Source organism: Capricornis sumatraensis, chromosome 12 (assembly GCF_032405125.1).
Source record: "Capricornis sumatraensis isolate serow.1 chromosome 12, serow.2, whole genome shotgun sequence".
NCBI classification, from domain to species: domain Eukaryota; kingdom Metazoa; phylum Chordata; class Mammalia; order Artiodactyla; family Bovidae; genus Capricornis; species Capricornis sumatraensis.
In genome coordinates, this window is record NC_091080.1 from 27841297 (window position 1) to 27858561 (window position 17265).

The following is a 17265-nucleotide window of genomic DNA, read 5'->3' on the forward strand; positions in this document are numbered from 1 at the left end:
ACTGCAGCCCACCAGACTCCTCTGTCCATGAATTCTCCAGGCAGGAATACTGGAGTGGGTTGCCATGCCCTTCTTCAGGGGACCTTCCCAATCCAGGGATCAAACTTGGGTCTCCCACATTGCAGGCAGATTCTTTACTGTCTGAGCCACCAGGGAAGCCTCCTCCTTGAATGGCAGATATGGGAGGCTTGATAAGAACCCAGGCAAGCCTTGTGGATGAAACTCCTCAATAACTTAATCCCAAGTATAGTTGATTAGGAATTCATTGAGATATATCTTTATGCTAGCTACTAGTACTTATATAAACAGGTGTTTTATAGTTTCAGAAACTTAAACTACAAGTTTCTTCCATTATCTCCTTTTAAAAATTTTTAGTAGACTTAAAAAATTTTTAATTTTTAAATTAATTAGGAGCTTGTGAGGTTTTCCATTTGTTTTAAATTCACCAAACTAGACATGAGGGTTTACTTCAATGGAAAGAGAAAAACCAATCTGGGCTCTTTATTTATAGCGAAAAGTAAAAAGGTAGAGGGGGATTGTACTTTCTCAGCATCTGACGTGTGCAGTGGCATCCAGTAGTCACTCTAAATAATTTCTCTAAAAGAGCGAATGGCCAGAATAGAGCTCTTGAGTAAGCAGTTAATTCTCAAATGGTTGAGAATTGCTTTTAATAGAAAAAACTAATAACTGACTACTAGCGATAGTCTCCTAAAATGAAATGTCTATACCTCACTCTGCCAGGATGCTGGCAAGTCTGAAACAGCTCTTCCTGTGTTTGTTAAATCAAGCCCCAAGGTGTCCTCTATCCCAGGCAAGTCCTCCTACACTGATCCTTGAAACGTCTGAGGGACATAAACGAGAGCTGTTTCTGTAAGTGTAGAGAGAGGAGCTAAAGTCTGAAATAGAGATGCCCTGAAGGTTAAAGACCTGTACAAAAGCCAAAACCAGGCGGGAGAGTGGAAATCCAATCATCAGTTTAACAGGAATAATGAGGACAAGTTCCTGTGTTGAGGAAATTGCTAAATAACATGTGTGTATATGAAATGTGCCTAAAATGAAGGTTTAATATGCGTAATTTATAAGATGCCTCTTCAGTTCTTGCTGGGGGTTTATTCTATAATATTCAGTATTTAAGTCCTGCTAACTTTCTAGAATATTTTTTAAAAATCCAAGTTCTGAGGTAATTCTGACCTAAAGGTTTTGGGTGAGAGGTTGTAGAGCTGTACAGATAAACACCAAATGAGCATGTGCACAGCAGTTTGATTTGAGGTACACATGGAACTCCCTTTTATTTTCCAATCCACTGGTCCACCAACACTCCGAGTCTAGGTATTCCTTGAGTCCTATTTTTCCATTTCGGTTTATTTTTTTGTTGTGGTGTTTGTATTGGTTTATAAGTGAAAGCCCCTCAAAGGAAAAGGTGCAAGATTCTTGGGTTGTGAATGGCAGTGACTGGCAAGGAGCTTAAGGGCTTTAGGGCCCCAGTACTTAGATTTGGATGTGAAGGCTTCACACAGATGCTGTTTCAGCAGGTTAAGAAGCAGATCCTCAATCTGCCGTCTAACAGCACCCAAGTGATTTTCATACGCTTGGCTTGTGGCCACACTGAGAAATACCACTTTGGAGATAAAGTGTAACTAGTTATGTTTGTTGTCCTCTGCACAAATCTAACATTGGTAATATGGGCTGGTTTTTTTTTTTTTTTTTACAAAATGTATATAGTGTGCCTTTTTTTTTTTTAAGAGAAGAGTCTACACCAGGAGAAACAGTAAACGATGCAGTACTGTCTAAAACTGACAAATCAAAATGTAGCTGTATAAGTGTATTATTTAAACAAGAAGGTTAACCACCAGAAAAAAATTAACAGTGATTCTAGGAGCTGCAATAAGAGGGAAGGTGAAGCCTGAGAGTGTTTTCCCTTCTAAAACCCTTCCTACAATTTATGTTTGTTACGACATTTCTATGGTAAGTTGTCAGAAAAAAACACCACTTCATTTTGTTTCTTCCAAGAAGGGCAGTCTATGCCTTTGAGAAACCTAAGCCAAATTTGGGATTCCTAGTTCAGGTGTGTATGCACTGCATCATATTTGCTCATCTTTCAGATTCTAACGTATGGACAAAACGCAACTGGATTTACAGACCTATCTTACCTACACTGGAAGTACATTTAAAAATTTTTAAAAACATACAAGAATACAAACAAGAATAAGTTTATTTACAAAAAATACAATAATTATAAAGTATAAACTGAGATGATTTCTCTTCCTGTGACAGAAAGTAACAGCCTTTACTTTCAAATGAAGGTTTCTGGTATACAGTGCACACTGAGTGACGTGCTGCTCTTGTTTATGCTTTTCTAAATAATTCCAGGAGGTCTATTAGTGATATGCACATGGGTCATTCCCCTCAAATCTTATTTCCAGTACTATGCACAAGTCCAACACAACTGGAACAGAACAAGGTAAGACAGCATTGAACCGAAAAAGCTGTACCCCAACAGTAAAGTGTGATTTTTCTTAAAGTATTAACCTAGTGGTTTAGAACTGAAACCATACTTTAGGGCTTTAAAAAGAAAGTCCACTATGATTTTTAGTGGCAGAACAATTCCACTACAGCCAACATCACCTGGCTAGCTTTCCACGTTTGCCCTTTAAGAAACAGATTTCTATAGTATTCAATTCTGTATGCTTTTTGTCTTACGGCCTCTAATCAGAGTCACTGCTGCTGCTCGAGGAGTCCGTTGACATAACCTCTACATCGTCCTCGTTTTCTTTGTTGTGCCCTGGAGGTTCCAGCAGGAAGTCGTGACTGTGGTTGGGTGGGAGCATGCTCATCGCCATGTCACTTGCCTGCCATGGGTACTGTGGAGCAAGGACATCTGGAGAGAGACGCACACAGGAGGACAGTGCAACTAGCAATTCATTCACTCCTTACTCTTTCCTTCATGCAGACACTTCGAAAAGTTTTTTAAAGGTTAAAAATCAAAATATACATTTGGCCAAATTAATGATCAAACTTATCAAGGAAAAATGTGATGTTTTAGTAACTAGAATCTATGATTTATTTTTTAAAATCATACTTTCCTACAGTCACTATTCAAGACGGTCACAATCACAAATCAAATGTCTCGTCTATATATGTAATAGGTCATGTATAGTACTTTCTATACACACATTATGAATAGCTAATGTGTACTATACTAGGTATTCCAGTTTAAGCTGCCTCTAAGCCTGCACTCTTCTCCCTGGACCCTAAACACGGTTCTCTGCCAGCAGCGACAGTGCTCAGCTCTGCCCGTAGAGGGCGCCGCAGGGGCTCCACAGGTGGCGGTGGTGGTATAGTCACCAAGTTGTGTCTCCAACTCTTGCGACCCCATGACTGTAGGCCACCAGGCTCCTTTGTCCATGGGATTCTCCAGGCAAGAATATTGGAGTGGGTTGCCAATTTTCTTCTCCAGGGGATCTTCCCAACCCAGGAATCTAACCCAGGTCTGCACTGCAGGCAGACGCTACTGACTAAGCTATGAGGGACAACCATAAGAGGAAAAGGCTTCTTCCCCTACTGGGGCCTGCATTCCCTCCTGTGGTGCCTGGCTGGTGTGCAGGATGTCAGTGGCATCCCAGTTGGAGAGGATGGTGTACTTTCAGCCTTCTGCCGGGACTGTACTGACATGATATGGTACAATCACAGTGAGAAAAATGAGGTGATACTAAGGAAAACTAATGCACAGTGAACTCCCAGTTTGTCTTAGCTAACAATGTTCACAAAAGCATTTTTAGTAACACAGGGACAGCCTGACAACGAAACGTTAAACATTAAAAAAGCATTATCTAGAGTACATTTTTAGCAATGTAAAAAATACAGGGTGGGCTTCCCAGTGGCTAGGACTGCCTGCCAATGCCAGTAACGAGGGTTCAATCCCCAGTCCAGGAACTGGGACTACACGTTGCAGGGCAGCTGGGCCCGTGCGGCACAACTACTGAGGCTGCTCTGCAACGAGAGAAGCCACCTCAATGGGAAGTCGGCCTGCCGTAACTAAAGACAGCCCATGAACCACAACAAAGACCCAGTGGAGCTGAATAAATGAATGAATAAATTTAAAATAGGTTATTTTTAAAAATACACGGAAAATCATGAGATGTGTAAAATATTAAGTGACTGCCCAAAAAGAGTCATTTTTTTCCTATCTTATGCCTTTTAGAAAACTTTTTTAAAAAGTTCTACCAGATGAAAACAAGTAGACTTCTATGTAAAACCTGAGGTGGGCTGAAGAGTTCAGAATGAGCTCTCATAAAAAACATAACTCTATTTAGATACTAAAAAGTCCATTAGAACCTTTGTTATTCACTTAATTTGGGGGGTTTTAACAAGTATGTTCACGTGGTATCCTTTAAACTGAATACGTCTTACTCTATTTATAAAGTATGGTTCATTAAAAAAAAAACTAAGTCTGGAGCTTAAGTTAATGAGAGGCCTGAGGAAAATGGCACAATATCACTTCATTCCAATTTCATGGGGCATCCCTTCTGGTTCAGCTGGTAAAGAATCCACCTGCAATGCAGGAGACCTAGGTTCAATCCATGGGTCGGGAAGATCCCCTGGAGAAGGGCATGGCAACTCACTCTGGCCTGGAGAATTCATGGACTCTAGTCCGTGGGGGTCGCAAAGAGTTGGACACGCCTGAGTGACTTTCACATCACATAGATTCTAATTTTATAGCCTCCATCTAGACCGGTCTTAAATGAGAAGAAGCAGAGCGCAGGACAAACTGGTAAAGTTAACTCTAGCAACTAAAATAAGATGGGTCCAGACCCTCAAACCTATTCAACAGCCAGACCTTTGTCTTCATCATCTCTGAAAAAAAGCCTTTATCTGGAAGTACTATTCTGATTAACACATACCGGGCAGTCTGCCAGCTGCAAGTGCGTCCCCTGGGAGATGACCGTTTACTCCATTAGTGGAAGGATTGTTCATCTGACCCAGTAATCCACTTCTCATCTCCAAATCAGTGGGGTATGGTCTCCGTGGGTCCCCTAAAAAATACAGCCTGCTTTTAATTCAATCACATATGGAAATATGCTTAAATACCTTATTTGAAATATTGATTTTCCTTGGTTCACTTTGAAAAACTCAAGCCACATTTTAAATTTTAGAATATTAAAGTCATCAGTTGCTATTAAGAACATGTTAAAATTTTAATTACATGTATTTTTATACCTTCTTTAGATCTTCACAACAACACTATATGAAAATTGTCATTTCAGCAACCATTTCAAATGACAAAATTATAATCCTGATTCCTCTAAATTAAAACCTTTTCCTAATCAACCTCTTTAATCATGTCATTTAAAGACTAATTCCTGGGGACTTCCCTGGTAGTGCACTGATTAAGACTCTGAGCTTTCACTGCAGGGCCCTCAGGTTCGATCCCTGGTCAGGGAAGTAAGAGGCCACATGCCACACAGGGCGGCAAAAGAGACTAATTCCTGTAACTTTCAGGTGGAGAATCAGAAGCCAATGATGTTTGTTTCCAAACATGAAGGCACACTCTTTAGTTCTGGGTTGATGAAAAGTTGGCCAGATTTGAACCAATACTGGGGGTATTTTCTCACCAACTCTAAATTATTTACCCTCCAAAACTGCAGCTACCCTTAATGTTTCAAGGTATGGCAAAATACCACTGTTAGGAGTGACCAAAAATAACTACTTCCCATCCTCCCAAAAGGCTGGAGCTCTACCTGAGGTCTCTGGCTTATAAGTGTTTTATCTGCCAATACATGTTGCAGTTTCTCTCTCTACTATTCCTTAGTTACTCCAGCTTTCTGCAGCCCTGTGCACCTGCTGCCTGGTGTTCAGTGCTTCATCTTTATACCCTGTCTGTTTCTCAGGCTGGAGCCCTTGTGGAAATCCCTTGAAAAAGTTGGCTCCTGGCCAGCCAGGGTTTTCCAGGTATATAAATAATACAGCTTTAGAATCATCACATATTACCTTGTATTTTAAAATATATACATTCTATATTTAAATCTTTTTTCCTATTTTTATGTGTAGTTACCTAAGAATTTTCAAAACCACATATATCTAGTAAAAAGGGAATCACTTTTACCTGGGACCCAGGTCAGTGGGGCACACACAGCATTACTTGCACTAATCCTATGTGCATACTTAATTATTTCTTCAGAGGAAATAGCACCTAAGAGAGTGGAGAGGAGAGTTTAATATTTCAGTCTACTAACATGCAAGTTTATCAGTGCGCATGTCACAGTTACGCTCCATACTTCTATTCATTTGGTTACAAAAGTGCACATAAGTAGTAATCTGTATACCATGACCTGGTTTTACGCACTATTATTATCACATATGTATCACACATAGAAGAATCTGGAAGCACACACATCAAACATTAACAGTAGTTAATCTAAAATAGGAAAAGAGGGAATTTAGATGTAAATCGTACCTATATATCATGAAAAGCAAACCACCAAGGTTTTCATTGCAATTCTGACTTTTAGTATCCAAACTAAAAGATCCAAAATGGAAGCCTTTTAAAGACAAAAGCAGGACAGGACAAGAAGGCAGACTGAGCGTCTCCCAGCACCACTAAACGGGCGCACACCCCAAGGGCTTACTCAGCTCTGACCTCATGGTGCTCTAGCCCTACTCGAGTCGCCCACTGCATGCCCTCTCACCCTCCATCCCGTCTTTCAAGGTCCACCTCAAATCACATTGCTTCCAGCCCATATTCTGGTCTGCCAACAATGTAAAAACCCCATTGTCTTTATTACACATTTAAGTAATAGCTATAACTTCTTCATCTCATTTTGTAACCTGCAAAAGGACGTGACACCTCCCTAACAATGCCCGGCACAGGGCTGTAACATGGCAGACATTTCACAATGAAAATTCACTGGAAACTTTTTAACAGCATGACGTGATTACCATTAATACTCTCATCAGTTTCTTGAAACCAAAACTTGAATCTTTCAGAAAGTCATTTAATGTTCCCACATTACTAACCTTTCCTTGCTTTTTCTATTGACTTGAGTTTTTCTTTTGCTTGGTAAACAGCTGTTGCCTAATTTAAACAACATTTTAAAAAGAAATACAGGTTATTCAGAACTATACCAAGTCCAGTTTTTGGCGTAATTCACAAAACCATTTATCCCATAGAAATAATATATAAAACCTGGAAATCCCCACAATTCATTGGTAATATTCTGAAATACCACTTGGGTATCATTTACATCAGCTATAATCAATGAGAAAAAACCATTATTTATGCATTTATGAATTAGCCTCCATTCACAAATTAGTTGTTGGAAACAAAACATAAATTGGATTGTTCGCTACCATTTTTGCTTTATGTCTTCTATCATAAGAATGTAGAAAACAGACCAGGTACTACTCCCAAAACAATCCTTACATCTGGTTCAAGGATAAAATACCAAAACTATTTTTTTTCTAGTTTACAAGATAAGTGTGTGGATTGAGAATGTCATTCATTTATACATTATCAATGCATAATGACTATTACAATGAACTCCTCCACGTACCCACCCTGGGCAAAGACAAACAGGGCAGAATGAAGCTGACCCTAGCCTATGCATCCTCAGCGATAACACAGTGGGTAAAAGTAGGCAGGCAGAGAGATCTAGGTTTAAGTTCCATCTCTCTATTTTTACCTTCTTGGGCAAGACAGGTATTCATTTAACGTCATGGTTTCATCTGTAAAAATAGAAAAATGGTACTGACCTCATAAAATTGTCAAGATTAAGCTAATACACTAGTGCACCAGGGTGCACTGGTAAAACTGTTAGTTACCATTATCTAACTCATAAGGTTTATTCTTTTTCTAGCCCTCATGTTCACTGTCTTTAGAGAAGAGCCTGCAAAGTCTGGTCCAAATGAGAATCAAATTCAGCTCTTCCTGCAATACCACCACGTAACAATTATGTTGGTCAGCATTGAGAGAAATAATTGAACAAACAAATTATCTCTTTGAAATAGTAGAACAAGAAAAACTAAGAGTCCTTGACATATCCAAATCCCACCTCATTTAAGATGGAAGATGACATAAATTAATGTAAATTTTAATCAGTTTATAAAAGTGGTATATATTTTTACTGATTGCAAAATTTCTAAAACTGAAGATTTAGACTATTAATAAATGAAACATTGAGGACAGGATAAAAATAAAATGTCATACTTCTGTGAATTCAATCTTGTGAAATCTTTAAATAATGAAAATATGGTTCTAAAGAAATGCAGAGTATCTGAAAACAATAATTAAAAAGTGAATGACATGGTGTTTCATCTAATGAAAGTGACAAGTTTGGTTAGATTTTAGACCTGGAAATTCAAGTTTTCTGCCACTTCAAAATTCTGAAAATAGGTTTATTTTTTGTAAATAGAGTAAATAATAGCCCTTTTTACATTAAGAACCAGCCTCTATCAGCTTACCAGTATCTGTTCGGCTTCCTTCAGCTGTTTTTGTAGTTGCTGAATATCACTGTCTCTCTTTTCTACTTCTTTTTCTAAAATTTGCATTTCATGATGGATTTTTCCCTGATTAAGTGCCAATTTCATTAGTTCCTGAAATTCCCCATCTCTGTGAATTAACAACTCCAGGACCTGTGAGGTAATAGTTGGTTAAAACAGACAACAGAATACTGAAGAACTACACTTCCAATGAAACAAAGAAGCCACACGTGAACTGGCTAGTCCTCAAAATTTTAACACCTTCTAAGTATTATTTTCTAATCATTATTAGAAATAAAAATAGCCTATCTATGATTATTTTAGAAAAGAGATTAATCAAGATTTTCTACTTTTTCTAATTATATGCTATTCTTTCATACAAAAGAAATCTTTCAGAACTAGCAATATGCCAAAATGAGCAGGCTTATTCATTTCTCAGGGAAGGAAAAATTTATTTCAGATGATTTTAGCTGATAGCCCTGGCAATCCACTCCAGTATTCTTGCCTGGAAAATCCCACGGACAGAGGAGCCTGGCAGGTTGTCCATGGCGCTGCAAGAGTAAGACACGACTGAGCAACTAAGCATGTATGTATGTATGTTAGTTAACACCAGGAACTGAACAGACATTTCTCCAAAGATACACAAATGAACAAAACCACAAGAAAAGGCATCCAATATCACTAATCATCAAGGAAATGCAAATCAAAATCACAACTGGGTATTACCTTGCAGGTATTACCAGCTAGGTGCTATCATCAGAAAGACAAAAGATAACAAGTGTTGGCAAGAATGTGGAGAAAGAGGAACCCTTAGTACACTGTTGGCAGGGATCTAAATTAGTGCAGCTGCTGTGGAAAACATTCCACGAAGTGTGGAGGATACTTAAAAAGTCAAAAAAACACACACCACCATATGATCCAGCAGCTCTATCTCTGGGTATTTATCCAAAAGAAATGAAATCACTGCTTGCAAAGAGATGTCCACACTCGCAGGTTCACTGCAGCATGATTCACAACAGCCAATGCATGGAGGTCATCCAAGTGTCCAGGATGGATGGACGGAAAAAGAAAGTGTGAGGTCGACCTATACACACGCACACACACACAAGGGAGCATCATTCATCCGCAAAAAGGAAACCTTGGCATCTGTGGTAACATGGATGGGCCTCACAGACCATCACATTAAAGGAAGCAAAGTCAGACAGAAAGACATGGTATCGTCTCAGTTACCCGAGGAATGCTAAAAAAGCCAAACACACAGGAAAAGAGCTCAGGTTGGTGGCTGCCAGAGGCCAGAGGGAAGGGAGTAAAATGGGTGAAGGTGGTCAAAAGGTACAAACTTCCAGCTATCGGACAAGTAAATTCTGGAAATGTGACATACAGCATGGTGACTGTAATTAAGAATACAGCACTGGAGATCTGAAAGTTGCAAAGAGTACACCTCAGCAACATAAAGTTCTTAAAAAATGTGCAGAATGCAACAGACATTTTTCCAAACACATACAAACTGCCAACAGGTACATGAAAAGGTGCCACCTCTGCCTTCCTTGCAATTTTCTTAAACAGTCTTATCATAAAAAAGACTTCCTTGGAAATCCAGTGATTAAGACTCTGTACTTCCACTGCAGAAGGTGCAGGCTGGATCCCTGGTCAGGGAACTAAGATCTCGCATGGTAACTAAACTTGTAGTCATTTTGCCCTTTGCACATATATCAAATCATCATGATATACATATTAAGCTAATCCAGTGTAATGTATTGACTATATTATTTATTTGTATCCAACATTTATTAACATATTAAATATAATGTATAATTAAATATAAATAAAATACTAAATATATTAAATAATGTATTAAATATAATTGTATGTCAACTATATCTCAATTACCTCTCACCTAAATGGTGCAAAAAAATCCACTTAAAAACTGCAAATAATAGTCTGATCTTCCTGTTCTCACAAAGTAAACATAAACAGGAAACTGAAGAAACTGAGGTTGTTTTTAATTCAAAAAGAAACCACTTACCTGGTTTTCCTCTCCAGACTGTAGCAACTTTTGGTTTCTTGAAATTGCCAGCATTTCTATAAGTTCTCTATAAAACAAAAACAAAGTCTGCAAAGTAAACACAACAGAGGCTCTCTTATCTGACTTCCACCCAAGTGATGTGCTGGACTGATGGTCCTCACAGCAAGCTGACTCAGAGCTACTGCCCCACAGGCCCTTTGACTGGACTTCAGCTCTCACCAGCACGGTGCATTCTCACCAAGACTCAGCTGTGTTCATTATCAGTCCCATTTATTCAAGTTTACTATTACTATAATTATATAAATCAACACGGAGTATATAAACACAAATGACTATGAATAGGAAGAACTGTTTCTATAAAAACCTAAGCTTGGAAATACTCAACAGAGGTGTTACAAAGGAAATCTATCGAACCAAGAGAAGTCAAGTCATAAAAACTCAGCAAGAGCCTACCCTAAGACTGCCTGATGAGTGGCCAAGGGCTCATTTCACTTTAAAGAAACTGAAGGAGAAAACGCAGATGATGAATTATGGGTGGTTTATGCAAGAAAAACTCCTACTCCATCAGTTCAGTTCAGTTCAGTCGCTCAGTCGTGTCCAACTCTTTGCGACCCCATGAATTGCAGCACACCAGGCCTCCCTGTCCATCACCAACTCCCGGAATTCACTCAAACTCACGTCCATCGAGTTGGTGATCCCATCCAGCCATCTCATCCTGGGTCGTCCCCTTCTCCTCCTGCCCCCAATCCCTTCCAGCATCAGTCTTTTCCAATGAGTCAACTCTTCGCACGAGGTGGCCAAAGTACTGGAGTTTCAGCTTTAGCATCATTCCTTCCAAAGAAATCCCAGGGCTGATCTTCAGAATGGACTGGTTGGATCTCCTTGCAGTCCAAGGGACTCTCAAGAGTCTTCTCCAACACCACAGTTCAAAAGCATCAATTCTTCAGCGCTCAGCCTTCTTCACAGTCCAACTCTCACATCCATACATGACCACTGGGAAAACCATAGCCTTGACTAGACAGACCTTTGTTGGCAAAGTAATGTCTCTGCTTTTCAATATGCTATCTAGGTTGGTCATAACTTTTCTTCCAAAGAGTAAGTGTCTTTTAATTTCATGGCTGCAGTCACCATCCACAGTGATTTTGGAGCCTCCCAAAAATAAAGTCTGACACTGTTTCCACTGTTTCTACATCTATTTCCCATGAAGTGATGGGACCAGATGTCATGTTCTTAGTTTTCTGAATGTTGAGCTTTAAGCCAACTTTTTCACTCTCCTCTTTCACTTTCATCAAGAGGCTTTTTAGTTCCTCTTCACTTTCTGCCATAAGGGTGGTGTCATCTGCATATCTGAGGTTATTGATATTTCTCCCGGCAATCTTGATTCCAGCTTGTGTTTCTTCCAGCCCAGCGTTTCTCATGATGTACTCTGCATATAAGTTAAATAAGTAGGGCCTACAATTCCAGCCCATCTGTGGTTTAGGTAAGTAGCTATTTTAGGAAGATAGCCACGCCTCTTCATTTATATATTGCCAAAAGCTGCTTTCTCATGACAAAGGCAGAACAGAGTAGTTGTGACGGAGAACTTGTGGCCTGCACATTTTTTAATTAACCAAACAGGTATCAACTCAGAGGGAGTTTTACACATAATAAATCATACATTTCTAAAATGCTTCTCTGTTAAATATGTTAACTTTCCTATGTGAAAAATAGTAGAATGATTGGGAGGAAATGTGCAGCAGGCATTTTCTATCTGTACATTAATTTCAAAACCGATGACAGATGGGACAATTCAGAACTTATCCAGGAAAGGACAGCTTCACAATTAGCCACCTGACACTACTGGTCAGTCCAGGGTTGCACCTACTTCTCTTCATCTTCCATTTCACCTTCATGTTCCCACCATCCACCTTCCTCTCACTAGCCTCAGGCCATTTCAGTGGATGGTACCAGCTGGACTCAGTATTCCCCACTACTACCTCCCTCCCATACACCATTACATATGAATTAATTAAAGCTAATTAATGAAAAAAGTGGTTAAGGGGGTGAAAAGTCTTCATACATTCAAATATTTCTTGAGTGCCTATTATGGGTCAGGCACTTTCTAGATGATTTGAGTTATAAAAGTGAATTAAATTCTAATACCGAAGTCAAGAAAATATATAAGTAAAACCAGAGTTGACAAGGATTAGGAAGAAAATTAAGTGGAGTGTTATACCAGCGCGTGTCAGGGAGGTAGTCTGGCTGCTTACACTATGTGGTCAGGGAGGTTTCTCTACAGGGCTCTCTTTGGAGTAAGCATGAACTAAACAAGAGAAGCCAGCCAGCAGATGTGGGAGGAAAGAGTGCTCGTCAAAGACACAGCCAGTTCATCAGCACAAAGACAGGCTTGAGGAAGCGCACAGGAGGTGCCAGGGAGGGCACAGAGCAAGGATGCGAGGCTGCACCGTGTGGGGCCAGAGTCCCCAGCCCGGGGAGAACTCTGAGGTCACTACAAAACAGAAAGTAAAATGCACAGTACGTGCAGTGCCTTCAAGTTATCCCGAAACCATACCCCTCTCCTTCCCCACCCTGTCCCTGGAAAAACTCTTCCACGAAACTGGTCCCTGGTGCTGCAAAGGTTGGCGCCTGCTGGTGCAGGGCCTTGTAGGTCAGGTTAAAGGTTCAGTCTTTCATTCTAAGTGCAATGAGAAGTTACTAAATTGTTTTAAACAGGAAAAGGACACAACCTGATTCATGCTTTTAGACAACTACTGAGCCATCTGGAGACAAGACTGTAAGAGAGCTAGAGTGCAAATCAGGTTAGGTGGTCTTTGTAGGAACTCAGGCAACAGAATGACACTGGCTTTGACTAGGTCGTAGGCATGAGGATTTAGTCATGGAAATGGGGAAACCTGGACAGATTAGGGTATATTTTGGAGGCAGAGCTGACAGGACTTGCTAAGATGACCAACTGTTTTAGCCCATTTCTGTACCCCATTAATGAGATGAAGAGAGTTGAGAACTCCTGGCCTAAATGCAAGCTGGCCTCTGGGGGCCGGGCTGGGGGTGGCTGCAGGGAGTATGGTGGGAGACGCAGAGAAAGGAAGTACACGGGGCTGACCAAGAACTCAGGCACGGACATCAGAGCGTGGATTCAGGCCTCTACTCCTTTCTTCTTGTGCGACCTGGAAAAGATGCTGGGATTGTCTGTACTGTGGATCCCTCATCAGCCAAATGTAAGAAATCATAGCGCTACCATATAGAGTGATTTTTAAGGAGGCGATGTCCGTATGTATCCGAAGGACTTAAAACAGCACCCTGGCTGTTGGCTGGAATGTAAATTGATATAACCACTATGGAGAACAGTATCGAAGCTCCTAGGATCCTACATGTGTGTGTCAGTCGCTCAGTCGTGTCCAGCTCTTTGCGAACCCAGGGACTGTAGCCCACTAGACTCCTCTGTCCATGGGATTCTCCAGGCAAGAATACTGGAGTGGGTTGCCATGCCCTTCTCCAGAGGATCTTCCCAACCCAGGGATTGAACCCAGGTGTCCCACACTGCAGGCAGCATGATGCCAATATAATTTTCATCAGGAGTCAAAGTAACCAAAGAGAACGTAGGGTGGGAAACTGCGGCCAATGGCGTTGGACTGGAATTGTTATAATAAATCACAGATAGCCGTTTCAAGACCCTGGGGCCATAGGCAACTCCCTAAGGCTAAAAACAGGCCCTTGAAGGAAGAAAACAGGATTAAAAATTAGAACTATGCCTCAGTATACACCTGAAATATGCAACAAGCATGCCAGTTCTTTTTGATACAAATTATTTGGATTTCCCTCCAATGGCTCAGATGGTAAAGAATCTGCCTGCATTGCAGGAGACCGGGTTTCGATCCCTGTGTCAGAAAGATCCAAATTAATAGGAATGAGAATTTGGAGGCAAATTATTATAGCCCTTAGTTGAAATCTTAACCAAATTCCAATTTAATAATCCATGGCAAACAGTATACTGGAAATAGTAGTGAACTGAGAGTACAGGACACCACAGTTCTCATCTCAATTCAGCCACTTACTAGTCACACATCCTGAACCAGGATCATAGTAAATACCCAGCAAATGGGATGTTAAATCCATAAACCTATCTTCTTTGAATCTCTACTTCATTTGTAATAGAGATCACTGGATTAAAACATCCTACATGTCACAGGGCAACCAACCCCGTGTGCCGCAACTACTAAGCCCATAAACATGGAACTCACCATGCTTTGCACAAGAAACCACAGCAATTTGAAGCCTGTGAACCACAACTAGAGAGTGATCCCCACTCACCATAACTATTAATACAAATAAGCCAATTTTTTAATAAAACTAAAACTACCCTGTGATGCTGCAATCCCAGTCCTGGGCCAATATCCAGAGAAAACCGTAATTCAAAACGATACAGGCACCCCAGTGTTCACTGCAGCACTGCTGATAACTGCCAAGGAAATGGAGGCCACCTAACTGTCCACTGACAGAGGAAAGAACAAAGAAGACATGACAACTGAATATTACTCAGCCGTAAAACAGAACAAAATAATGCCATCTACAGCAACAAGGACGGAACAAGACATTATCCTACTAAGTTGGACAGAAAAAGATGAGTATCATATGATATCGCTTATATGTGGAATCTAAAAAAAAATGAAACAAATGAACTCATTCACAAAACAAAAACAGACTGGAGAAACAAATTTAGGGTTACCAAAGGGAGAAAGTGTGAAGGAGGAGGGATAAATCAGGAGGTTGGGATTAGCACATACATACTACTCCATATAAAACAAATCATCAACAAGGATCTACTGTACAGAATAAGGAGCTCTACTCAATACTCTGTAATAACCTATATGGGAAAAGAATCTGAAGAAGAATAGATATGTAATAGGTAAAAACAAAATCTTGGTATTCTTCTAAAAGTTAAATCATTAAAGACACGTTGCCTGTAAGCTTAAATTATAAAAAATGTCCCATCTCTGGGAAGCCTGCCTCCCAGGTAATGAGCATTAAGCTAAAATACCTTGTTTAACTCACAGGAAACATCCTGACCAGGCCCACCCCTGAAGGACTGCAGGGAGGAAGAAATTAACAATTCCCCTCCGGAAGCTGTGGGAAACAGTTGATTTGCCTCCCTTTCTAGTATAAAAGAAGGCTGAATTCTAACTCAGACAGGTGGCTCTTTAGGGCACAACTCTACCATCTTCTAGGTTTGCTGGCTTTCTGAATAAGGTCGCTATTCCTCTGCCCCAACAATTCTCTCTATTGGCCTGTCATGTGGCAAACAGTAGGAGCTAGGGCTGGATAACTGATATATATACACACACACACATTAACTGAATCACTGCTGTACACGCGTGTGTGAGTGTGTGTGTGTTAGTTGCTTAGTCGTGTCCGACTCTTTGCAACCCCATAGACTGTAGCCCACCAGGCCCCTCTGTCCATGGGACTCTAGGCAAGAACACTGGAGTGGGTTGCCATTTCCTTCTCCAAAAGGAACTACAGAAAGAAAGTGAAGTCGCCCAGTTGTGCCCGACTCTTTGCGACCCCATGGACTGTAGCCTACCAGGCTCCTCCACCCATGGAATTTTCCAGGCAAGAGTAGTGGAGTGGGTTGCCAGTTCCTTCTCCACTGTACATCTTGAACTAACACAATATCTGACTACACCGAGGACAGGCCTTGGGGAGGCTCCGCGCCACAATCACTGTTGACACAGACGTTCCTCTGGGTCAGTGGGCTCTCCCCCATGACACCAGGCTCCTCCTCGTAGTCGGCACCGAGTCTCACCCCTGGGGACCGTCTCCCAGCGCGCAGCACCCACGGGAGTTCCTTATACGTCTCTCGAGTGTCGGTGGACGAAGGGACCCACACCCGGCGACCTCTAACGTCCGCTAAGAATCCCATATTCTGCAGATCCAGGGTCACTATCAGTATTAAGATGGACGTGAGTCTGAGCAAGCTCCAGGGGGTGGTGAAGGACGGGGAAGCCCGGCCTGCTGCAGTCTATGGGGTCGCCAAGAGTCGGAGACGACTGACCGACTGAACGATAACAACAAAGAGGGCTCTTCACCCCGAGTCCCTGAAGGTTGCAGACGGACTTCCACGGCGCTCGGGCACTGTCCCTCGGGGCGCAGCCCTCCCCTTCTAGCCCCGGGGAACCAGCCCAAGGCAGGCCGGAGGTTCCGACTCAGTCCTCCCGGCCCAGCCACAGCAAGGGCCTCGGGCCGACGGCCTCACCTCGACAAGACCTCCAGATCTTCCAGCGCTGAGAGCAGCCGCTCTCGCGTGCTGTTACCGCCGGCCGCTCCTAAGCCGCCGCCCGGACGCTCCTTCTTCTCCTCGCCGCTCGACGCCGCCGCCATGGTGCCCACGGGCAGGCGTGCGCGTAGCTGCGCACTGGCGACGAGAGGCGGGCTCGCCCGGCGGAAGGAAGGATCGCCGAGGCGGGGAGGAGCGACGGGCCAGAGCGCCCCCTGCGCGCCTGGCGGTACGCTGAGGGCGCCAGCGCCCCCTGCTGGTCAGTGAGGTCTTCTCCTTCCACCCCCTGATTCAGTTCAGTTCAGTTCAGTCGCTCAGTCGTGTCCGACTCGTTGCGACCCCATGGACTGCAGCACGCCAGGCCTCCCTGTCCATCGCCAGCTCCCGGAGCTTGCTCAAACTCGTGTCCATTGAGTCGGTGACGCCATCCAACCATCTCATCCTCTGTCGTCCCCTTCTCCTCCTGCCTTCAGTCTTCCGCAGCATCAGGGTC

The 17265-nt window shown here is 42.0% G+C and overlaps 1 protein-coding gene across 1 annotated transcript; it reads right to left on the minus strand.

Annotated features, from left to right (window-relative positions):
• Positions 1-2280: 2280 nt before the first annotated feature.
• Positions 2281-16876, minus strand: MED4 (mediator complex subunit 4). Its single transcript, XM_068984500.1, has 7 exons — positions 16752-16876; positions 10502-10568; positions 8458-8628; positions 7015-7072; positions 6104-6190; positions 4902-5033; positions 2281-2878 (listed from the first exon to the last, which is right to left on the minus strand). The coding sequence occupies exons 1-7, from the start codon at positions 16874-16876 to the stop codon at positions 2706-2708; spliced, it is 813 nt and encodes a 270-aa protein (XP_068840601.1). The 3' UTR covers positions 2281-2705.
• Positions 16877-17265: the final 389 nt, after the last annotated feature.